General features: G+C 40.3%; 1 protein-coding gene across 1 annotated transcript in view; it reads left to right on the forward strand.

Moving 5' to 3' along the window:
* Positions 1-22,078, forward strand: part of LOC307010354 (putative DMBT1-like protein) — a 44,656-nt gene extending 22,578 nt beyond the window's left edge. The window contains exons 3-11 of the mRNA XM_079634964.1: positions 2,749-2,955; positions 3,046-3,177; positions 3,269-3,530; positions 3,676-4,698; positions 9,387-9,469; positions 16,839-17,042; positions 17,130-17,261; positions 18,503-18,764; positions 20,772-22,078. Of these exons, the coding sequence (XP_079491090.1) occupies positions 2,749-2,955; positions 3,046-3,177; positions 3,269-3,530; positions 3,676-4,698; positions 9,387-9,469; positions 16,839-17,042; positions 17,130-17,261; positions 18,503-18,764; positions 20,772-21,807 (3,341 nt within the window). The 3' untranslated portion in view covers positions 21,808-22,078. The remainder of the gene's footprint in view (positions 1-2,748; positions 2,956-3,045; positions 3,178-3,268; positions 3,531-3,675; positions 4,699-9,386; positions 9,470-16,838; positions 17,043-17,129; positions 17,262-18,502; positions 18,765-20,771) is intronic.
* The last annotated feature ends 3,160 nt before the right edge of the window (positions 22,079-25,238 follow it).

Below are 25,238 nucleotides of genomic sequence, written 5' to 3' on the forward strand. Positions count from 1 at the left end.
CATAGTGGACTATTCTCCCTGTCTCCAGCAATCTCCCTGTCGCCACGTCTTCCATTCCTCTCTCACAGCAAAAACTCCAGTGTTAAATTAACACTCCTGGGAGTGTATATGAGTCCGCACTCAAGAGTGTAAAGTGTTAAAATATGAGTGTTAAATGAACACTCAAGAGTGTTAAAGTTAATGAGATAATTAAGTTATTAATTAAGTGATGATTGAGCATTAGTGACGAACACCTGATTTGAAAATCACAAATTGTAAGTCACCATTATGGAGATCAGTGTGTGTTTTAGTTGGGCTCTTGACCCTTATATTATTAACTTTAGATTTTGGTTGTCTGCGTTTTCTGATAAATAATAGTCAGATGAACAAAGAGAAAATGTGATCTGATGGTGTTGGTCATGTTTTGACAATCATATTGTGATCTGAAATAAACAAAACTTAATTACATAGTTTGGTATAACTTGTTTATAAAGCAGCTCTTTGATACTAAAGTGTATGATTTTCAGTATTTTTTATATAATCCAAAATATTTAATAAACATTGTTCTGATCAAGAGACTTTTAAATACTTTATTTAGACACAGACATCAATAATCAGCCTGTGAATCTCAACTATGGTGACAAGAATAAAGCATGTTGCAGTGGCTGCCACCAATCAACTCATTAATGGCTCCCATCATGCATTGCAGAATTAACAAATTATATGAAGTAATTTCATTTTCCTAATTGAATATTTTGCTTGTCACCATTGTTGAGATGCATAGACTGAATCTTGATGTCTGTGTGTGCCTAAAATTAAGATTTTTTTTTTCAAAACAACTTTAAAATACATTCTTCAATATTTATTTTTTAAAAATGCTGGATATTTATGTAGAATCACAGTTATGCTGTAATAAACAACAGAAATTTTAATCAGAAATAAGGGTTCAGTGATCAAGTTCATATTATGATTGTCATAACATAGCCAACAGGTCACTTTTTTTCTTTGTTCATCTGTCTGTTATAAATTAATAACAGCAGGCACACAGAATTCTAAGTAAATAATATAAGGGTCAAGAGCCCAGCTAAAGCAAACACTGATCTCCATAATGGTGGCTTACAATTTGTGATTTTCTCCTTTAGTGATTCTGCTTGTTATCATCAGGTGTTCATCACTAATGCTCAATCATCACTCAGTTAATAACTTAATTATCTCATTAACTTTAACACTCTTGAGTGTTCATTTAACACTCATATTTCAACACTTTACACTCTTGAGTGTGGACTCATATAAACTCCCAGGAGTGTTAATTTAACACTGGAGTGTTTTCTGTGAACACTGGAGTTTTTGCTGTGCTGTCTCCCTCAAGATCATCCTTTGGACTCTAACCTACCTGCTCACTTCATCTCTGCCCCATTATTGTTCAATAAACTCACTGTTCACCTTCCATCTTCCTCTCTGTGTCTGCATTATGTAACAGATGACTGGACCAAGACAGAAAATGGGTCCAGCAGTGCTTATGCTTTGCCTGGACCAAGACCTCGAGGCCCACACCCTTTTGCAATGCACCGCGTTCCTCAACCTGGCATGCCTTACCTCCTTCCCCGACCGATCATTGAGTGTTTTTTACCATAAAAGCCTCAATGCGGAGACGAAGGCACGCCTGCCCGGTGCAGGAACTCAGGAGAATTTCGAGGCTTTTGTGGAGTGGGTGTTGGCCAGCAGTGAGTTCCTGTTCACCATCGACCATCCCAGCGATGGTGAACTCGACGACATTCCAGATCCTCGTCCAAAAATGGCCGCCATTCCAGAGCCCTCGTCCAAGATGACCGCTGCCGTGCCTGATCCCTGGTCCAAGATGACCGCCGCCTCGCCTGATGTGACTCCAGTCTCCGTCCTCGTCCAGAGCCCAGAAGTGGCTCCAGTCTCCAGCCTCGTCCAGAGTTCAGTGGAAGCTCCAGTCTCTGTCCCTGTCCAGAGTCCATTCCAGCGATGCCTGGAGCTCCCCAATAAAAATGTTTTGAGGGGGCCATATAGCCGCACTGCCGGCTCCGCCCTGGTCTCCCGAGCTGCTGGCTGTGCCCTGGGTTCCTGAGCCTCCGGCTCCACTCTGGCCACCTGAATGGCCGGCTCCGCCCTGGAAGCTTCCACTTCCTCATCAGCCTCCAAGATATCTGGGGATTCCACTCTCCTTGGTTCCCACACATCGTTCATGATCACACACACCGTTCATGATCACACACACCTGCACCTCATCATCACCCTCATTACCTACCTACTTGTACACACACTTCACCCCAGCTCATTGTCCGGTCTCAATTACCCATAGTGGACTATTCTCCCTGTCTCCAGCGATCTCCATCGTCTTCCATTACTCTGTGTCTCCCTCAAGATAATCCTTTGGACTCTAACCTACCTGCTCACTTCATCACTGCCCCATTATTGTTCAATAAACGCACTGTTCACCTTCCATATTCCTCTCCAGTGTCTACGTAACAAACATATGGTGTAGTAACAATTTATTTTTGAAAAAGAGTGTGAATAGCTCTATTGTTTGTTTGCAGTATTTGTATTTACAGGTTTGACGTGACATTACAACATATTTTTTAATGTTAAATTTATTCTACAAAGTCTTACACATTCAGTGGAATTTTACAACCAAACACATCACAACAGTTAGCTGAGGTTAAGCAACACATTTTATTGGCTGCTTTAAAGTGTTTTTCAGTAAAATATATTAATATTTTAATCTTTTGCTGCTGGATGAAGGTTACAGACCAAAGCAGCCAACACAGGAGGGCAGCGTGCGATTGGTGGGGAAAGTTCCTTCTTCTGGTCGTGTGGAGATCTATCATGATGGACAGTGGGGAACAGTTTGTGATGACGGATGGGACGTGGCCGAAGCACAAGTGGTGTGTCGTCAGATCGGTTTCCCTGGAGCAATCTCAGTTACGTCTGGAGGACAATATGGTGAAGGTATATGATCCTCAGTCCATTTTATTGTTACACACTATGATAACAATAATTGTCTTATTTTTTAAACCACAATTTTATTGATTTTTCAAGGCTCTGGTCCAGTCTGGCTGGATGACATGAACTGTAAAGGTTCAGAAAGCTCATTGTCTGAATGCAGCTTCAAAGGCTGGGGTGTTACTGACTGCACACATAAAGAAGATGCAGGCGTGATCTGTGATACTGGTAAGACATTCAACTACTAGATATATTTGCAGTTGTGCACTTGTATATCATTTACATAATTTGAATCTGTTTTATTATATTTTCTTTGCAGGTAAAAACATAACCAGCAATCGTCAGTTCTCTGTGGATAACAGTCTGGGTTTGTCTGATGATCTTGGTCTTCTGTTTGACAGTGGAGATGGTTGTGATTTCAGCATTAATGTACGAGACCTCAGTGAAGAGGCAGAGTTGGCGTTTTGTGCACACCGTTTGATCCTCATGATTTATCCAGAACTAAACATAACAAATGAGTCCAGAAACCTCACAGTGGATGTCAGCAAGACTTGTCATCCTCATGTCTCTGCTTTTCTCAGGTACATTTCTTAAGATCACTTCAATTTGTGCTCAATCCAATTGTCTCAAATCATCAAGAATGTTGCTTTGAATAGTGCATATCATAATTCTACTGAATATATTATTGGTGAAAGATGCTTACAGTGTCTGAACTGTTTTTCTCAGGTATTTGTACACACGTAAGATTGATGTTTCCATCACATCGGCTCAATGTCTCCATCAGCTGTCATTTATCTTCGGGGTGAAGACGCTTATGGAGGATGTTGGCAGGGTCTTCACTTCACTCCTTCCCGAAGACAACACCTTCCAGACGCAGGTATCAATGTACGAGTATGGCGTCCGCACAGGTGACCTTGTTCTGCAGGAGAACGTCCTTCAGTATCTTTCCTGGAACTGTGAGTTCCTCATAAGCTCTCCGCTGTGGAGCACCATCTCCTTCAACATGATGGACGCTCTGCTGCAGCGCTCAGACCTGGTTGTGAAGGATGAAGCTTTTCTTCTTGAAGCTCTGGAGAGATGGATCCAAGACAAAAGTGATCAAATTAGTTCAGAACAACAGGCCAGCCTCCTGAATCACATCCGCTTCCTCTTGATCCCAGTGGATAAACTGTATGGAATGCAGTTTTCCTCAAGTGTTCTCCATCAGAATCATGAGAAACTGTACCTAACTGGTCTTCTCAGAGGTTTTCAGTTCAATGCTCTGCCTTTCTCTAAGATCAGGAATAAAATGGATAACATGAGTTATGATTATCTGCCCAGAATCTACACCGATGAGTGGAGTGTATTTATCAATGCCACAACCAACAATTACCCAACCTACAACAACTATGGCCAACATAACAGAATCCAAGCCTTCTTCACTCCTGCACATACTAGTTCTCTTTACAAAGAGAAGACGATCCAGTGGCAAGCCCAGGTTTTTCTTAGTGTTCAAGAATGCTCTAACCATGGTCTGTATTCATGTGATTCTTTTCCTGTTACAAGGTTTTTGGCATATGGCAATCAGAATAGTTACGCTGACACCATTCTCTTCAGCAACAAGTTGATTCTCACCTGTAAAAATCAAAAAAATATATTTCATGTTCAAGAATTTAAGAACAGCATGGCAGTGATTCCAAATAACAGCAGTATGGGTCTGCCTAACCCCTGTCCTGATGACTACAGTTTTAGATTTGTTGTGCGTCCAGAGTATATCTGACTGCACAATTATATTTGGCTACTGTAGTTTCCTACAGCCATTTTCAGTCTAAACAAATATATTAGATTCAATAAAATCTCTTTTTTTAAATATATGTTATTCATTATAATCTTGAATGTATTTTCTGAAATGTTTCTCTTGATTTTAAAGTTTTCCTGTAATCGTTTTAGCAATAGAAATGCTTAATTTTGTAAGTGCCTTTAAAAATTAAAAATAGTTTTATTATTATTATCTCTGTTAGTTTGATTCCCTTTATTGCTCACATAGCAGTTTTTTTCTGGCCCAGCTCCGGTCCACACAGCCCCTTTACAAATGGCCCACATGCCACAAAGATTGACGGCCCTGGAGTGGCACAGATCTGGATTAAAGACAAGGGCCACACATGGGCCATAACTGGCCCGAGTCTCAGCCATTTACTGACCCATAACTGGCCCTGCACTGGGCTTGAATAGGTTTTAGTGTTGAAACTAACTCTCAGCCTTAAGTAAACCAGACACTCCAAAACTGAGCCACACCTGAGCCTTATATACACTAAAAAAATCAGTAAATTACTGTAATTAATTTTGTTTGGCTGCTATGGCTGCCAAACAAACTGTTAAAATAAAAATAAAATAAAATAAATAAACACTTAATTTACATATATTTCCTGAATTATTGCCATCAAACACACATACTTTCAAATGTGAACCTGAAACCTGTGCTTCTGAAACTGAGTTTATCTGATATATGTTTATTATAGCACAACATACAGATTATGTTGCTTTAGTGATGAACTACTCATCATTTAGTGGCCTTTTTCACTGGAATTTAAGTCGTTTAATATTATTTGTAATCTCCACATGTCAGTACTAATGCAGTGCTGTATACTCTGAAATATTTTAAGAAGTCATTACGCAGAAAATGTTTTGACAGGATAATGTAGTAGACTCACACAGACATCAAGAATCAGTGTATGAATCTCAACAATGGTGACAATTAACAAAATATTCAGCTCAACTCTGAACGTCACAAAAAAGCTTTGTTGATTGTCACCATTGTTGATATTAATATGTTGATTCTTGATGTATCTGTGTGCCTTAAAAACAAACACAGCTCAAAAAACATTATGTATAATGATTATTTATTTTAAATCAGAATATCAGATTTTCAGAATACTGATGCCACAATTTCATAAGGCTACTCATGTGAAATTAACTGCTAACATACTCGGCTATTTGAGTTTAAGCGACATCAGTGAATCAGGCCATATAATGACTATATCAACACTAATACGGGACCAACTTCATCTGATCAGAATTTCTCCTTTTTTTTGTCATAACAAATATGTATCAGAAACACACAGTTGAAGCATGCAGCCAAAGAAAAACGAATGTTAAAAAGTCAATGGTCAAGAGCCCAACTAAAGCAAACACTGATCACCATAATGGTGATATTATGGTAACTTAATTATTTTTAAAGGGACACTATGTAGGAATGTCTCCCATCTAGCGGTGAAATTGTATTTTGTATTCAAACGAATAGTGCTCTCTAGCTCCTTGCTTTTTCAAATGCGTGTTGCAACTACGGTAGCCATTATGTACCAAGAAGCTCTGACAACAATAGCCCTTCGTCGAGTTTAACTATACAAGTTCTACTGTTATGCTGCCTATATAATGAATTACACAACCAAGCAATGAAAAAAAAGCTTGTAATTTAGACCGTAACATTGACTTACCCGTCGAGAAGAAAGCAGGCAACTTTAGAGTCCCTTTCAAAGTCTTTCTCCTTCCTTAGATCTTTCTAGATCGGGATAGAAAGCTATCCCGTTATTTACCCTTGGTTTTTGAATTTGTTGGTCAAGTTTCCTTTTAAATTCAATTTTGGCATTTCTCCTGTGGCTCGGCATGAATATGATCCTGAATTATGAAGTACAGTGCAGTGCAACCTTTCAAATTTACCGGGGCAGTGACACGCATTACGCCTCTCTCCTTGTCCGCTTCAGCTGGTGTCAGTCACGTGACACTGGCTCTGGACGAAATCGCGTTGTGGAAACGTGTTGTGGAAACGCGTTGAGGTAGCCTAGTGCTTTTTGTCCCTCTCTGCTATTATAGTTTTTCAAGATGGAGGAACGACATGGAAGTCTCCGAGGAGTTGCCTGTCCCATGTAAATAAAGATAAGAAATTATTCGCATACGAGGATAAGTCAGATCATGGGGAGAGGTAATTGTACACCATTGAGGACATATTTTTGCATAAAGAAATTGATTTTAGCTAATAAAATACTTAAAAAACTACACAGTGTCCCTTTAATAAAACATTAGTATCTAAACCTCTGTTATTCTAAATAAGAACATTTGTATGAAAGAAATAAAGTCAAACTGGATTGTAATAAGTGAACATGTTGAGATCTTGAGAGATATGTAAGTTTAATGTTCTGTTTCTGCCAGACATTTGAATTAATTCAGGAAATACCTGTAAAACAACAGTTTTCTGTTAAATATTTCTGGTAGGATAGATTATATTTGATAGATTGACAGATTCTTAAATTGAATGGGCATTTGAATTAATTCAGCAGCGGCTGCCAAACAAAAACGTAAAATTAAAGTAACAGATTTGACAGATTATATCTTAGCGAACTGTTCTTTCTGCCTAAATATGATTGATTTCATTCATGAGGGTTATATTTGATAGCTCATTTAGTCCTTTTTACCTGTTGAAATACCTTTTAAAGGGTCAATAAACTTTTTGGCCAGTGTAAACTATGCTACTGGTCTAATTTGCCATTTAAACACATTTCAAGAGGTAAAATGACTGGATAAGATATATTCTTTCAAATATAATAACCATGAATGAAATCACGTCATTTACCACGGACAAAATGTCATGACTCATGTCTATTGGCAGGTTATGGCCATTTGTGGAGGATAAAAGACGTGTAGGAACTGGGGCAATCGCTGGTTTTCGGCTCATTCAAGCCAGCAAATTTCCGACGAAAAAAACAATTCAACTTAAGAATGCGCGCTTCAGTGTCTTTCACTTATAACGTGCCCATGTCTTAATGCCAGGTACATTATATAACATTCCTAATTCAAAGTAAAATGTTGTTTTCATCATCAGTCATCTCCATCTCCGACTGCTGTATTACATTGATCTGTGTGGTTCCCTAAACATAACTCGTGGCCACGAGAAATGGATGTCGTTCTCTCAAAATATGAAGTCACGATTTATTATCACGTTCCCACGACTTAATATGACGTTCCCACAAATCAATATCTCGTGGCAACAACACATGATCACCTTCCCACGAGTTTATATATTGTGGCCTCGACAAAACAAAGTGAATCGAACATGTCCCCTCCCGGTCACCGTACCTCCCTGCTGATTGCTAAAGTTTAATTTGTTGTATAGTTTTAATATCTGTTCAGATCCAACATTTTTTAGTTATCTCTGAGCAGAAGTCTCATTTGATAATATATGTGACCATAAATACAAACTTTTCTTTTTTTCTGCAGCAAAATGTGTTTGTCATGCTCAAGTCCAGTTCAAAGCCAGGTCTAATCACAGACGTCACTGGAATGCCAACACCCTGAATGTTCTCGTGAATATGAATACAATGAAAAAGCAAACAGTCCGGTTTATTTAAACAAAGAATTTTGAGCAAAAACTTTTTATTTACATATGACTTGGCTCAGAAATGACTTGAGAACTCTACTCAACGAAATATACTTCCGAATGATTAAAATATTAAATTATTTAATGGTATATCAGAAAATACTCAGAATAATATATTGTGTAAATATATTACAATAAATTGAATAATACATAAGGAATTTCTGATTTCATATTGAAAAGTATGTGACAATATATTTACTTATATATAATAATGTAGCCTAATTTCATATTCAGTAATACCCTTCATAACATATACAGATGCACATATGGTAAGATATGGTACAGCATGTGAATAAATATATTGAACATTTTTACTCATGCAGTATACACACACACATAGGCTATAAAATATATGATGTAATATATTTGTTATTTTTATTAATAATTATTTACTATATGTTTAATGTTTTAATATAAAGCTAGTTAACTAGCACACCTGCTTGTACTAAAGTATTTAGCAAAGAGATTATTTCTGTGCTGACACTGAGCAAAACGTAAATTGAAAAAAAAAAAACATACAGTATATGGAAATGTAATATGTAATATATTGAATTATTTTGCAGTATATTTCCATTTATTTTTGTTAAGAGAACCTGCTCTTTGCATTGTTGTAATTTTGTGTGTGTGTGTGTGTGTGTGTGTGTGTGTGTGTGTGTGTGTGTGTGTGTGTGTGTGTGTGTGTGTGTGTGTGTGTGTGTGTGTGTGTGTGTGTGTGTGTGTGTGTGTGTGTGTGTGTGTGTGTGTGTGTGCGTGCGTGCGTGCGTGCGTGCGTGTGTGTGTGTGTGTGTGTGGCAAACCTAAAGCCAGTCAAACAGGTTTTGTCTGCACACTGCAGGTTTTGTTTTCTCGTGAAATGAAATTTAAGGTAGTCCTCAAATTTGATTGGACAGCGGTAGAGCATGTAAGTGATATATCTCACAATGCTTGACCTGATTTGGTAGATATTTAGATGAGATACAAGAGGATTTGTAAGTCTTTCCGTTAGAACTTTCATGAATCTTTTTCATCCTAATTGGCTGTTTTAAAGAGTTTCTGCCAAGCGACTGGTCATGTATCTTGTATGGACCTTGCTGTTTCTTCCTGTGTCAGCACAGCGTTGGACTCTGTTTGGTTAGTATCTGAATACACTGCTTTAAATTTGAATTACAATATGACCTTCATACCTTAATCATTTATATTTTCTGTATTAATATTACACAAAAACAGCATGTGTTTACAAATATAAGAATTTATCTCCTATAAATATTGTGTATGCAAAGCTGCTAATCTGATTTTACATAGCCATTGTCCTTTATAGAGTCTTATTTATTTTAGAAATTGCTCTATTTTGTTTGTGGTGGGCTTTCTGAGCACATTTTTATGAACCATTTATATAAATATATGTTTACAAAAAAAAAAAAACAGATAGCAAGCAACCATTAAACCAATGCATCAACGTTTATTGCATTGAATCACCATGACTTTTACACCCGCAATTAATGGTGATTATTATTATTTATTTATTTTTGTCCTTTGCCCTTATGAAAAGATATATAATAAATTGTTTTAATGTATTGAAAAATTGACTGAATAATATATATTGTGTTAATATTACAATAATTGTAATAATACAAGCAATTGCCGCTTTTTATGTATTGAAAAAGTATGTGACAATATATTTACAATGTTTTAATGAGTTACATTCACTCAATTGAATTATGTTGCTACTCAAAGTATTTGAGTCATCGGTCCCCGGTGTTAAATTAACGAAATAGGGCATCCTGCGGTGAACATCCAAACACATCCAAGTGTAATGTCAGAAGCCACACCCATGCAGGGTAAGTTTTAGGGGAGTTTCAGTATGTAGGTTTTAGATGAAAAGGGTTTGTTAGGCTTAGGTTACAGTGACGCGTAGGTTTGGTGATCAGTGTTTGCTTCAGTATCAGTATTGTGATTGACATGACCTATGAAATCTTAAGAATCAGCTGCAGGGCAGAGTTACTGCTGAACTGGTTTGGAAAAAATCAGGCCAATGAGGATGTTCCGTATTTGGACATGGGTGTGGCTTCTGATGTCACACCACAGCCAGGTTGGATGTCCACCGCAGGCTACAGCGAGATGCTTTTAACACCACCCGGTGGTCATATGGGAGCCACCAGTAACACTGAATCAGTTTATTAGGTACTTAAGTGATTCATTGATTGATGATTGTTCGATTATTGAAGACACCTGATAGTGAAACACAAGAACTATTACTGACTTCCAGCCACCACCTTAGATGAAATTAACTAAGACATTACATCTCTCTTATTACTAACCAGACTGACTTTATTAATGGGGGCACGCATGTAAAGTTTGTTTGGGTTCCGGCTCATGTAGGTATGGTTGGTAATAAGCTGGCAGACAAGTTTGCTAAACAGGCTTTGAAAGTGACAAATGTGTCTATTCAGTAAAATATCAAAATCAGAGGCTAAGTCAATTGATTAAAAAACATGTTAAAAAGTTGTGGCAAGATAAATGGGATAGGGGAGATAAAGAGAGGGGGTTTAACATTGTAAATCCTGAGGTTGGTCAAGGTCGTCTGGTAATAAGATGTCGAAGAGAAGAGGACATTTTTACAAGAATGAGAATAGGGCACACCGGACTAAACAAAACATTACAGCTAATAGGAAAACATAATTCAGGAAACTGCGAGATTTGTAATGTGCCAGAAACAGTGGAACATGTCTTTATGATGTGTAGGAAATTTAAAAGAGAAAGGGTTTTAATTAAAAGGAAAATAGAGGACAGTGGGGAAAGGTTTATCTTTAGAGATATTTTGTCTAAGGCTCCGAGAGTAATAAAATATATGGTTCAATTTTTAAAGAACACCGGACTCATTGACAGAGTATAGGTTTATTTTATTTTTTTCTCCTCTGTAGCTTGCAGGCTACATTATTCCCAAAGATGTAAGCCATAGTGATGATCAGGCACAGTTTATCTGGAGGGTGGCGGTAGTGCGCTAAGTAAAGCAGCCAAAGAAGAAGAAGACTGACTTTATTTCATAATCAGACTGTCATTCATTTACAGTTCTTTTTGAGAATGAACAGAGGTTTAGATGTCAATGTTTTATTGAAAATGTTTGGTATTATAGTGCTCCATTATGAAGATCAGTGTTTCCTTTAATTCGGTAGTTTGTCTTGACTTTTGTTGAACATTGTTTACCAGAGGTCTTCAATTCAGCTCCTGTAGTGCCACTGTCCTGCAGAGTTTAGTTCCAACCCTAATCAAGCTCTCAGACAGAGGCCCTCCAGGAGCAGGATTGAAGACCTCTGGTTTACCAGAACACATCATTTGTTACAAAGGAAACCAAAAACAAAGACAATGAGGTAATATAGTTTTCATCAGCATAAAGAAAAATGATTGATGAATCTCATCATTGACCTAAAGTGGTTATTCGATTTCGTTATTAATAAATTAACAAATTTGTGTCGTTTTTTCATATTTAAATTTTTTGTTTTCATCACACTTTGTTCTTATCCGCCATATGGAAACAAATCAAAATGGATAAACAGTATGAATTTCTGATCTCTACATGGGCAGAAATTAAACAGCCCTTTCCGCCGATTGGTCAACCAAAGATCAAGCCGTACCGTCATCAGTTCTCCCTCAGCTCCGCACAAAAGAATAATAGTAGCCTAATCTGATTCAATTGTATGGATTATTACAGAGTTTATTGCAAATACATTTAATCACTTTCTCATCAAACAGCCAGACTCATAAATGACTCGACACAAACCATACCGGGGCAGAGCCTTGACAGAGCTTTCTCAAAGTTGCCATGAAATTAGTTTATCATATTAAATATAAATTTACATTGCATCTGCTTCTGCTGTTACAACTACCCCTAGCCTACCTCTTTGGCACACCCCCTGTTTAATTTAGCTGACCAACTCTTGAATTCTGTGAGCCAAAACTGCGCGACGCTCTGGACAGCGCAGGGAGAATGCATTTACAATGTAGTGAAGTGCAGACTGTTGTTTTGAGCAATACACTGAGTTTATTAATTGATGTCACTCAAAACAATGTTTTATTTTTTCCTGCCAGCTAAAGCAAAGTCACAAGACCATTGTGCGACTCGCAACATAGGCGCTCAGAGTAGCAGTTCCGGGCACTGAATGAATCCGAGTCTTTGAACAAATCGGTTGAGTGAGTGATTCACCAGCCATACAGCCTTTTATTGCGGAATGAATTAGCGTTTCGAGAGAAATTATTGAATAAAATGACTCTGTGACTTGCTGCCACCTACTGTCGATATTTCCTAATCGTTTCATCTTGTAATTTATTTCATATTTTTGTATTCAAAACATTGTTTAAAACTTAAAAATAATCAAATTGCATTTGCAGTTGCTGTATACCTCTCTGAGCAGCATTAAATTGTGTAAATACATTTAAAAGCAACTTCAGATGCTGCTTCTATGCCACCGAAGCAGCGCAAGATGCCTTTGGTTGAAACAGCTTATAGTGTCAAACTCAAATTGTATTGACTAAATTTAAGAATTAAAATTTAAAGATGTCACAGGCGTACAAATTTAATAAGATTAGAAAAAAATCGTCTCAGTTACTTATGTAACCTCGGTTCTCTCTTGAAGAGGGAATGAGTGTTGCGTAAACTGGCTGACGCAGCGGGAAAATCCCTTTTCTCGAGAATACTGAAGCCAAAAATTATCCTTAATTTTGTATTATTTTAAAACGCATTTTGCTGCTGCTCTGCGGCAATTTTCTGCAACCTATCGAAAAGCTGCCCGTGACGTAAGCACCAATGAGGGCGCGGGCGACCTCAGTCGTCACAGCCCGCCAGAATGGGCTTGGCTTTTTAAGCCAGATCCCGGTAGGATGCACTTTGGTTTTACATCGACTGAAACGAAATCAGATCGTAGCACAAGCACGGCAGGGTTACGCAACACTTGTTCCCTCTTATAGAAAGAACCGACGTTAGTAACCGAGACGTTCTCTTACGAGAGTACTCTCATGTTGCGTAAGCTGGGTCTGGGGCTCATATGATAGGTGGGTAATATCACGGCCGACGAGAAGTTGGCCTAATGAGAATAACAGAAGGCAACATAGTCGCCTAATGAATGAATGAATAGGTGCTTAACACAGTATAACACTCATGATAGACCTTAGTTAGCCTGAACTGTAGAATGACAGCTGGACTGAGCACAGTCCACTCTGTACAAGAACGCTAAAAGTATAATACGCAGTCTGGTCAGAACTGAGTCGAGCAGAACTGCAGATACTTTGTTTAGACTGATAACAATCTAGCCTGTAGGGCAGGAACTTCTAGGTTGCAAAACCTTATAAATGTAGACGGAGAGGCCCAGCCTGCCGCCATACAAATATCTTAAAGTAAAACCCCACTGAACCAGGCCCATGAAGAGCCCATGCCACTGGTGGAATGAGCTCTAATGCCCAAAGGACAACGAAGGCCTTTGGATGTATAAGCCAACGCGATAGCATCAACTATCCACATGGAAAGGCTCTGTTTTGAGGTAGCTAGCCCTTTAGCTAGCTAGCCCACCAAAAGAAACAAAGAACTGTTCTGACTGTCTGAAGGCAGCAGAACATTCAACGTAAATTCTCAGCACCCTGACCGGGCAAAGGAGATTCACATCAATCTCGCTGTCAGACCCTGGGAGAGCTGACAGGGAAATAACTTGCGCACTGAAAGGAGTGGCAACCACCTTGGGGACATAACCATGTCTTGGTTTGAGGATGACTTTGGAGTCATTAGGCCCAAACTCAAGGCATGTAGCGCTCACAGAGAGTGCGTGCAGGTCACCCACCCGTTTGACCGAGGCGAGAGCCATCAGGAAAACTTTTTTAAGCGAGAGATACTTTAGTTCCACAGACTGTAGTGGTTCAAAGGGGTTACCTTTCATGGCTTCTAGGACCGTGGAAAGGTCCCATAAAGGAACCGAAGGGGGTTGAGGAGGGTTTAACCTCCTAGCTCCATTAAAGGAGAACTCCGGTGCAAAATGAACCTTTGGTCTAATTACACATTGTTACCTAGTCAACCGTTATCTGAGATTTGTTTTCATGATTATTGAATGTAAATAGTTTTATCTCTAAAAACAGTTTAGCCTATAACGCTAGTATAACGCTAGTATACGGGGCATGGAGTAATGACAAATAAAAATCGCTTGTTAATACCACTAACAAGGCTCAAAATAGCCCCACACTGACACGGTAGCATAATGAGGGTCCCTACATGCAAACCGAAGCATTGAGAACTGTGTAAGTGTCCAGACAGTTTAATAAGAAGATATTGTATACATACAGTCAACTTCACGTATATAAGCAGAATCCATCTTTGAAAAACAGACTCTATCAGTCGAACTACGAACCGCCGATCCAAATGCGCTGAACTGTGTAGAATCTCATATGGTCCAGCGCATTTGGATCGGTGGTTCGTAGATCGATTGATAGAGTCTGTTTTTCAAAGATGGATTCTGCTTATATACGTGAAGTTGACTGTATGTATACAATATCTTCTTATTAAACTGTCTGGACACTTACACAGTTCTCAATGCTTCGGTTTGCATGTAGGGACCCTCATTATGCTACCGTGTCAGTGTGGGGCTATTTTGAGCCTTGTTAGTGGTATTAACAAGCGATTTTTATTTGTCATTACTCCATGCCCCGTATACTAGCGTTATACTAGCGTTATAGGCTAAACTGTTTTTAGAGATAAAACTATTTACATTCGATAATCATGAAAACAAATCTCAGATAACGGTTGACTAGGTAACAATGTGTAATTAGACCAAAGGTTCATTTTGCACCGGAGTTCTCCTTTAAGGAAGCGGACGATAAGGTCGTTCCTACCCAGTGACAGGCCATGCGTTAGTTTTATAAACGCAGCTATGGCCGATACGTACAGGGACCTGCCCTCAACCAAAAGCTCTTGTAGGAAGGAGAGAACCTCCTTCACCCCACAGTATTGTGGATCCAAGTTTCGAGCTGAGCATTAGCTGCATCAGCTCCGGGAACCAAACTTGGTTCCTCCACGGCGCTACGAGGAGCACAGAGCATTTGTTCTCCCTGATTCGTTTGATTACCTGTGGTAACAACGTAATCAGCGGAAATGCATAGAGCATGTGGCTGGGCCAGTCGTGGGCCAGCGCGTCCCTGTTCTTTGTAAAGAATATTGGGCAATGAGCGTTGTCTTGTGACGCGAAGAGGTCGACTTCTGCTCTGCCAAAGGTGTCCCACAGTGACTGGACTGCCTGAGGGTGAAGGGACCATTCCCCTGGGGGAACGTTGTCCCTGGACAACATGTCTGGACCCATGTTCAGACGGCCTGGCACATGCGCCGCTCTCAGCGAGCGCAGGTTGTGCTGAGACCACACGAGGAGGCGTTCTGCCAATGCGTGAAGGTTACGTGATACCAGTCGGTCGCCTTCCAAGGCTCCAGAGCTGTAACACAGTTCTGAGTTACCTTGAGACGTGCATGACCGGAGGCCCATGCCCGACTCGGGACGCGAATCTTCAGCCAGTGCTAAAGTGGGCGCATGTGAAGCAAGCTCAGCCAAAGCACTGCTGAGGCCATGAGGCCTAGCATCCTCTGAAAACTTTTGAGAGGAGTGACATTGCCAACTTTGAATGACGCCGCCAGGCGTTGTCTTCGCAGAGCGCGCTGTGACATAGGCCGCGCTGTCATTGACACCGGGTCCAAATCTGTTCCCAGAAAAGAGATTTTCTGGCTGGGAGACAGCAAACTCTTGGTCCAAGTGACTTTGAGACCCAGACCTTCTAGGTGGCTGAGTAGTAAAGCCTTGAGTGTCATCAGTTCCGCCTCTGACTGCGCTAGAATTAGCCAGTCTTCCAAATAGTTCAGTACTCGCATGCCCCGTTGTCTCAGGGGAGCGAGCGCCGCGTCCATGCACTTCGTAAATGTAGAAGGACGGTGTACTGATAAGCCTGACCCTCGAAGGCGAATCTCAAGAAAGGACTGTGACGGGGCGCTATTTGTATCTGAAAATATGCATCCTTCAGATCCACTGAATAAATAAACCAGTCCCTCGGGCGAATTTGCGCTAGGATTTGTCTGGTCGTGAGCATTCTGAACGATCGCTTCATAAGAGCTTTGTTCAAGCGCCTAAGATCCAGGATGGGTCTGAGACCGCCATCCTTCTTGGGTACTAGGAAGTACCGGCTGTAGAAGCCCGACTCGCTCTGTGCCAGAAGGACGTTTCTATGGCCACTTTTTTCAGCAGTTTCGCTATCTTGGCGCGAAGTAGATGCGCTACTTCGCCTTTCACCGTAGTTTCAACCATGGCTCGAAAGCGCGGGGGTCTGCTATGCATGCGCACTCTTGCTCGCTCGCTCGCTCGCTCTAGATTCCGGGAGATTTTAACTAATTTGTGGGCATCAGAGATCCGCTATCAGTATGCGGGAGAATCCCGGAACTTCCGGGAGACTTGGGATGTCTGATATATACATTTATTGCTTGTGGTAGATGAGCAGCCAAAGCCTAAGCGAGAGGGCAGAGTGAGGCTTGTCGGAGATCTGCCTTCATCTGGTCGTGTGGAGGTCTACCATGATGGACAGTGGGGAACCGTTTGTGATGACGGATGGGACCTGGCTGAAGCACAAGTGGTGTGTCGTCAGATGGGTTTTCCTGGAGCAATCTCAGTTACTCCTGGAGGACAATATGGTGAAGGTATGGTGCAACATGAGGAAGATAATTTGATTGATACACATTGTGATAACAACAATAGTATTATATTTGTTCTATTATACTTTTAAGGCTCTGGTCCAGTCTGGCTGGATGACATGAACTGTAGAGGCTCGGAGAGCTTACTGTCTGAATGCTGCTTCAAAGGCTGGGGTGTTACTGACTGCACACATAAAGAGGATGCAGGAGTGATCTGCGATACTGGTAAGACATCTGCTAGATTTCACCACAATTACAACTCTTCAGACTCTTCAGTCAGTAATGTTCGACGTTACATCAGACGTAAACTGACGAATTGGGATCTCGTCTGATCTCTCCTGATGCCTTCTCACGCACCCCCTGCCTCATGAAGCCAGGGGACCCAGTGAAGCCACTGAACACTCTGCCACTGAACACCACTGAACACCCCACTCTGGGACGCTGTGCCTTCTAGGTCGGGCCCCTGTGCTTCACCACGCTGCCCCACTGCGGGTACGTCAGTAGTCCCTCTAACCCTGCTTGTACGGCGTCTGGAAGCCTGGATAGCGCTTCCCAGCCCATCTCGCTGACTCATTCGGACTATCAGACTCAGCTATGCAACTCAGTTCGCCCGGTGTCCTCTCAAGTTCAGCGGCGTCTGGTTCACCTCAGTGGTGGAAAAGGATGCTTCTGTCCTGCGTGCAGAGATTGCAGTCCTACTAGCGAAGGACGCGATAGAGCCGGTCCCTTCAGCTGAAATGAAGACAGGGTTTTACAGCCCATACTTCATTGTACCCAAGAAAGGCGGTGGGTTACGGCCAATCTAGGACCTGTGTGTCTTGAATCATGCTGTGGCGAGCAGGACGAGGTCGAGGGACGTGAGAGATACGGTTCTCTCACCTATCGTCCTGCTCGCCACAAAGGCCCTTCACAAGCTCCCGTTCAATATGTCAATGCCTACCACATGCCCTAAAGGTCAGTCCATATGTGTAATCTCCACATATAACCTCCCTACGGGCAGGATGTGGTCTCCCTTTCCATTTGTAATAGGCACACTTGTGATTGAGACTGTCTCTGCATTAAAGTCTGGACCTTTCTCCACCTCAGCAGCTGCGGAGGGTTAGGCGGCTTACGCGGGGCACTGGAAGGGGCAGCATTTGTGGCGTTTTGTTAGGGATCCGATTCGTTAGTTCATGTCTGACGTAATATCGAACATGACTGACTAATTTTCCAGGGAATGTCTTGGTAACTAATAATTCCATGAAGGCGGGAATGTTTTCACTTGTTTTGTTTACACTCTAAGGGAATTGGGCTCTCAGGTGAGATCCCAATTTGTTAGTTCATGTCTGGCGTAACGTCTCCTTTCCTTTAGGGAACGGGGTTTACACGTTTTCCACAGAAATTTTTATCATTTTTTACATGCTTTAACCACAGTTTTTTATCAGATTGAGGAACATTTTAATATGTTTTATAAATTTTCTTTGCAGGTGCAAACATAACCAGCAATCGTCAGTTCTCTGTGGATAACAGTCTGGGTTTGTCTGATGATCTTGGTCTTCTGTTTGACAGTGGAGATGGTTGTGATTTCAGCATTAATGTACGAGACCTCAGTGAAGAGGCAGAGTTTACTATTTGTGCGCACAGTATGATCCTCATGATTTATCCAGAACTAAACATAACAAAGGAGTCCAGAAACCTCACAGTGGATGTCAGCCGGGTGTGCCATCCTCATGTCCCTACTTTTCTCAGGTAAGTTTCAGAAGACCACACTTTTTATTGTGTGTGATTCTGTCTATTCTGTGTGATTCTCTGGAATGGTGTCTTTGGCCTATTGTCAAGACAATGAATAGGATTAACTGGAATATTTAATATTGTGGATCTAATAAAAATAAGCCACACCTTAGAAATAAAAGGTAATTACGAAAGTTCTTGCTGCTTGATGGCAAGCTGAATCATTTGTCCGTAGCTTACGCTATGGAGAAAACCACTTTATCCAAGATTATCCAATCACGCCAGTGTAACACTGGCCAATGACGTTTAATGGGCCTCATTCATTAAACTATCGTAAATATATTAACTTATGTGAGTTAAATGAGTAATTTGCGCGTGAAACGCACCTACCCGAAAACTCTTCTCCAGATTCACAAACGCTTCGTAAAAATCCGATTTGATAGTGAAACCTGTGTATGTTAGTGAATTCCAATCATTTGTAAATATGGCACACATGCACATTCATCCACAATTAGCATCATACTCTGATTTTTAGATTTCAGATTCAGACCTAGAATCTAACATCTAACAGGAGATCTAACATGTGAGTTTGTTGTGTTTGGAATGACTATAAATGACTGAGGATCACACATTACGAGAATTTGGTGTATGATGCCCAGTTTTTCTCTGTAACCATAAACAAGGTGTATCATATTCAGATTTAAAAGTTATGTTCACTTTTAAAAGTCGTGTGGTGTATTGTGATACTAGGGAACTCTCGCTGCATCAAGAACACTTTGGGAATGCCTCTGCATGATTGCGTCTGATGCACGTGTGTGAACTCCGCCCAGACTTTTGGAACCTGTAGGTTATGCCTTTAAGGGGGACCAACTCATAGACTTAGGCCTCTCAACTGAGGTAGTTGAGACCATACTTCACTCCAGATATCCCTCCATGAGAAAACTGTATGCATTGAAGTGGAGTGTTTTCACTTCATGGTGAGGAACTAAAGGGAACATCTTAGCTTATGACTGTAACCCTTGTTCCCTGAGAAGTGAACGAGACGCTGTGTTTTGCTGCCATACTCCCTGCGTCCCTGTGAACTTCTTGCTTCGGGCCAGTTAGAAGCTAGGTCCGCTTTATAGCTTCCTGGTCCTGACGTCACCCCACCTGTGACGCTCCGTCATGCCAATGGACTGAATTCACACATGTGCTTCAGACACAATCACGCAGAGGCGTTCCCAAAGCGTCCTTGTAACCCTTGTAAAGCTTCTCGTTCCCTTCTCGGGGAAAAAGGATTACAATTGTAAGCTGAGACTTTTTCGTATAGTGTATTCAAACCTTTAGATAGACTATTTTTAAGCTTTACACAGATATCTTGTAGCCAATTTTTACTCCCCTGCTTCTTCATTCGGTGGGGAGGCTGATACCTAATTGGCCCCTTTCTCTCAAGTAAAATCAAGTCATAACACCTTTATTTATTTAGCACTTTATATAATACAGATTGTTTCAAAGCCGCTTTACAGTGATAAACAGGAAAATAATGGTTCCGCCCACCCAAGAAAAACAATATAATTTCGAAAGAAAATGTAATGTAATGGATTAATTCTTTTTTTCTTTGTTTTTCTCCTTTTTGTTGACTGAGACAATTTATATAAATTATAATCTTACTATGACAAGGTTGAAATAATAGTACTTTAGCATAGGTATAGCAACAATAAATAGCTCATTTAGTTCTGGGGGATGTGGAGGCATCCATAAAATGTTATCCTTGGCCCTGTAAATATTAGTGTTGGACATGGATGTACATTTTTAGTTGGTCTTCTGAAAGCACTATATTTGATCACAGGTGGAGATATGTTCCCCTATGTTGGAAGAGGTGGGAAAATAAGATTTTGGAAATTTTGCAGTAACCTTTTCAACAAAATAATACAAATCGTGAATTCTTTCTTTTTTGGCCCAAATGACACAATTTTCTGAAGATGACCTCTTTTAGAACTAATGACACAATACATAGAAACTAATAATATCTGTGTTTTTTGTCAGGTATTTGTACACACGTGAAATTGATGTTTCCAGCACTTCAGCTCAATGTCTCCATCAGCTGTCATTTATCTTCGGGGTGAAGACGCTTTTGGAGGATGTTGGCAGGGTCTTCACTTCACTCATTCCTGAAGACAACACCTTCCGTACACAGCTATCAATGTACGAGTATGGCGTCCGCACAGGTGACCTTGTTCTGCAGGAGAACGTCCTTCAGTATCTTTCCTGGAACTGTGAGTTCCTCATAACCTCTCTGCTGTGGAGCACCATCTCCTTCAACATGATGGACGCTCTGCTGCAGCGCTCAGACCTGGTTGTGAAGGATGAAGCTTCTCTTCTTGAAGCTCTGGAGAGATGGATCCAAGACAAAAGTGATAAAATTAGTTCAGAACAACAGGCCAGCCTCCTGAATCACATCCGCTTCCTCTTGATCCCAGTGGATAAACTGTATGAAATAGAGTTTTCCTCAAGTGTTCTCCATCAGAATCATGAGAAACTGTACCTAACTGGTCTTCTCAGAGGTTTTCAGTTCAATGCTCTGCCTTTCTCTAAGATCAGGAATAAAATGGACAACATGAGTAATGATTATCTGCCCAGAATCTACACTGATGAGTGGAGTGTATTTATCAATGACACAACCAACAATTACCCTTACTATCAATACAACTATGGCCAAAATAACAGAATTCAAACCTTCTCCACTCCTGCACACCCTAGTGGTCTTTACAAAGAGCACACGGTCCAGTGGCAAGCCCAGGTTTTTCTTAGTGTTCAAGAATGCTCTAACTATGGTCTTTATTCATGTGATTCTTTTCCTCTTACAAGGTTTTTGGCATATGGCAATCAGAATAGTTACGCTGACACCATTCGCTTCAGCAACAAGTTGATTCTCACCTGTAAAAATCAAAACAATGTCTTTCATGTTCAAGACTTCAAAAATTACATGGCAGTGATTCCAAATAACAGTACTATGGGTCTGCCTAACCCCTGTCCTGATGACTACAGTTTTAGATTTGTTGTGCGTCCAGAGTATATCTGACTGCACACTGTTGACATCAGGTCATTTTCTGCCACTGTTTTAGTTTGGCTCTGTTTACTAAAATCAATCAAATTAATCTTCAAATTAATCTTCAAATTAATCATTAATCTTCATATATAATGTTCAATGTTTATGATCATTTTAAAAATAAGTAAAGGGTTTTCATTTAACCATTTTGATCATTTCATGTAATGTTATTGTTAGACATTAATAATGTTTGATTGTTTGAAAATGCATAATAAAAAATAAAAAATAAAACATGTTCATCATTTCTTTAGCAGTTTTCTTATTATATCCTGCTATACTGTTGGTTAGCTGGTATCATATGTGGTAAAGTGGTAAATCAGATTAAGCTTAATCATCTTTATGAGCCAAAACATTATGATTACCTGCCTAATAGGCTGTTGGTCCTCCGCGTGCTGCCAAAACAGCACCAACCCACTGAGGCATGGACTCTAGACGCCTGAAAGTGACTCTAGGTTCCTCTAGGTTGCGAGGAAGAGCCGGCATGAATCAAAATAGTTGTCCAGCATATCCCGCAGATCCTCAAATGGATTGAGATATAGGGAACTTGGAAGCCATGGGCAACGCCTTAAACTCTTCATCATGTTCCTCAAACCCTTCCTGAACAAAGTGTTCAGTGTGGTAGGGTGACTTATCCTGCTGAAACACAGTGTCCTAAAGGGTTGTACCTGGTCTGTAACAATATTTAGCTAGGTGGCCTCCATTAGTCTCAAATTCAAGTCCACATGAATGTCCGGACCCACGGTTTCCCAGCAGAACATTGCCCACACTCCATTCACCGGCATGTCGTCCCACAGTGCATCCTGGTTCCACCTCCCAGGTAACACATGTACACGGACGTCCATGTGATGTAAAAGAATACAGGCTCATCGAACCATTCCACTGCTCCAAGGTCCAGTTCTGATGCTCACATGCCCACTGTAGGCATTTTAGACGGTGGACAGATGTCATCACAGGCACTCTGATTGGTCTGCGGCTACGGATATATACGGTATATAGGGGGGATGTAGCGGTTCACAAAATTCATGGTTCGGTTTGATACGTTTTTGGTACAGCAAAAAAGATAGAAATGCCAGAGAAATGTCCTTGATTTTTAAATAATATTTATTTATTAAAACTAACATCATAAAGTATGATCAGTGGCCCTGATTTTGTTTTGTTTCTTCAGAAAGATGAGAGTGTCCACTAAATGCTGCGGGGATAGTTAGCATGTGTTTTTCTAGTTCCAGTTATTGACACGCTGGGGCAATGTCGGTGCAAATGAGTTGACATGTTTGAAGTATTCCCAGTGGTGTAGCCTATTGTCATGTACAGGGGTCCAGACTTTTGAAAACTTTAGGTGCACAAGTAGAAAATTTAGGCGCACACCTTAACCCTTTGGGGACCAAGGTGTTTTTGGGGCCCCTGGGATGTTTTGAAATGCCCTGACATTTGTGCTTTTTTCAGTTATTTATAAACATGTTAATGGCAAAGGTGTAAATTCACTCTATAGCACAAACGGGGCTACCATAATATGTGAGCAACATGTATGTACATGTTTGTATTTTTAAGAGAATAATGTTTATGCGTGGTTATTAAAAATAAATAAAATGAAAGTTGCTGAAGTAGACCACAAAACGCATACTAAATATGAGTTCCGAAGACTTTTGACTAATGGATGTTGTCGCTTCGAGTTCTGGCTTCAAAATGATGTGAAAAACATCCTGCCTAATCGTTCACATAAAACAATACATTGATTTAAACTTTGTAAGACTGTTTTTTTGTCAGAAGAGGTTTATGCATGAAGTGGTAATGGCTCATCAATATTAATGAGATTCAGACCCAGGGTGTGACAGACACTCCCTCAATGGCCCATCATGAGGCAAGCCTAAACAAAGAGATTCAAGGGTTTTGTTTTTCAATTTGTTTTATTGTAATTCCTCTATGTGGAGGAACTAAATGTTCAACTGAAGACACAAGTGAACATTACATGCCTGGCATTTGGCACACAAATCTTGCTACCAACTGTGCAAAAAGGAATATTTCGCAAAACTGCAATGGAAACAGTTTTTGCGCATTTACAGTCAGCTGACTTAGAAGACGCGGTGTGTTTGGGATCCGTGTACGCAAATAATAATAATAATTATCATCATTATTAAAACATTTATTAAGCTACATATTTAGAGACGCTTTTATCCTAAAAAGGAACAAAGCAATTCGCCAAATGTCATTCATAATACGGGTTAGACAATAATAATACAGGGCTATGATTATCACAAATAAACAAGATTTTGACGCATATCCAAGGGTTTGTGTGGAGTGTGGCGCGCACTACATGGCACGGAGCCATCAACATTGCAAACAACTTAAAATAGCCTACTCTTATAATTTCTGGTCATACAGAAAATAATAATACATTATTCGCAACTACTTTTATTTGTGTAAACTCACAATAACAAGAAAGTGTTGTGCTTTTGTAAAATAAAATAAAACAATCAGGCGCCCTTTCATGATCTCCGTGAACTGGAGCGCGAGAACTGAAACTAAATATAGTCTATAGGCTAAAGCTTGAAATGTCCACTTTAAAACGAACAAATTCGAATCAAAAGCTAATACATTCTGATTATGTAATGCGTATGAAAGGAGCATTTCTCTCTAAAAGCGCATCTGCTTAACAGCGGAAATTGGAGATATTTTTAGCCGACTTAGAAAACAATAGTTTATTAATAATATTAATGGCTCTTCTCATTCACCACTGCGGGAAAAATATAAATTCCAGGTTTTAATTTGGCCTTAGATAACCAGTAAAATCGACATGTTTTCCATATTAATTTGTGAAAATATCTGTAAAATATCTGTAATAATAGTGGGTAAAATATGTAGCCTACTTACTCTTTCTGATTTCTGAATGTGTTGCTAAGCGCACTCCGAGTTGCAGGCGTAGGTAGTGATAGCTCCATTCCTTTAAAAAAAGTTGAAGAATATTATTGTATCGTGCCATCTTCCCAACGCGCAGGTGACTGAATGATGAAACTTAAAGTATTTGCTTGGGGGCGTTTACCTGTTTTGCATAGATGGCTTAACACATTGGGCCCTATCTTGCACCCAGCGCAATGGACTTTGTACGCCGACGCATGTATCATTCCTATTTTGCACCCGCGCACAGCGGACTTTTCCCTCCACAGACGCACGTCGGTAAATTAGGGAATGAACTTGCGCTCGCGGGGGCGGTTCAGCGCAAAGAGGAGCAAAACTTCCATGGTGCTATTTTCCAGTTTTAGAAAGCAATTGCGCCACTGACAATGATAAAAACAGTCTAAAGACAGTGGCACGTTGCGCGTTAGTGATGTGGTATTTTAAGGGCGCGTGCTTGGCCATAATGTAGTGTGTTAACGCGCATCCACTTTGATTCTCTAATAATTATAAAC

This window comes from Phoxinus phoxinus, assembly GCF_949152265.1.
Source record: "Phoxinus phoxinus genome assembly, chromosome: 1".
Taxonomy (NCBI): domain Eukaryota; kingdom Metazoa; phylum Chordata; class Actinopteri; order Cypriniformes; family Leuciscidae; genus Phoxinus; species Phoxinus phoxinus.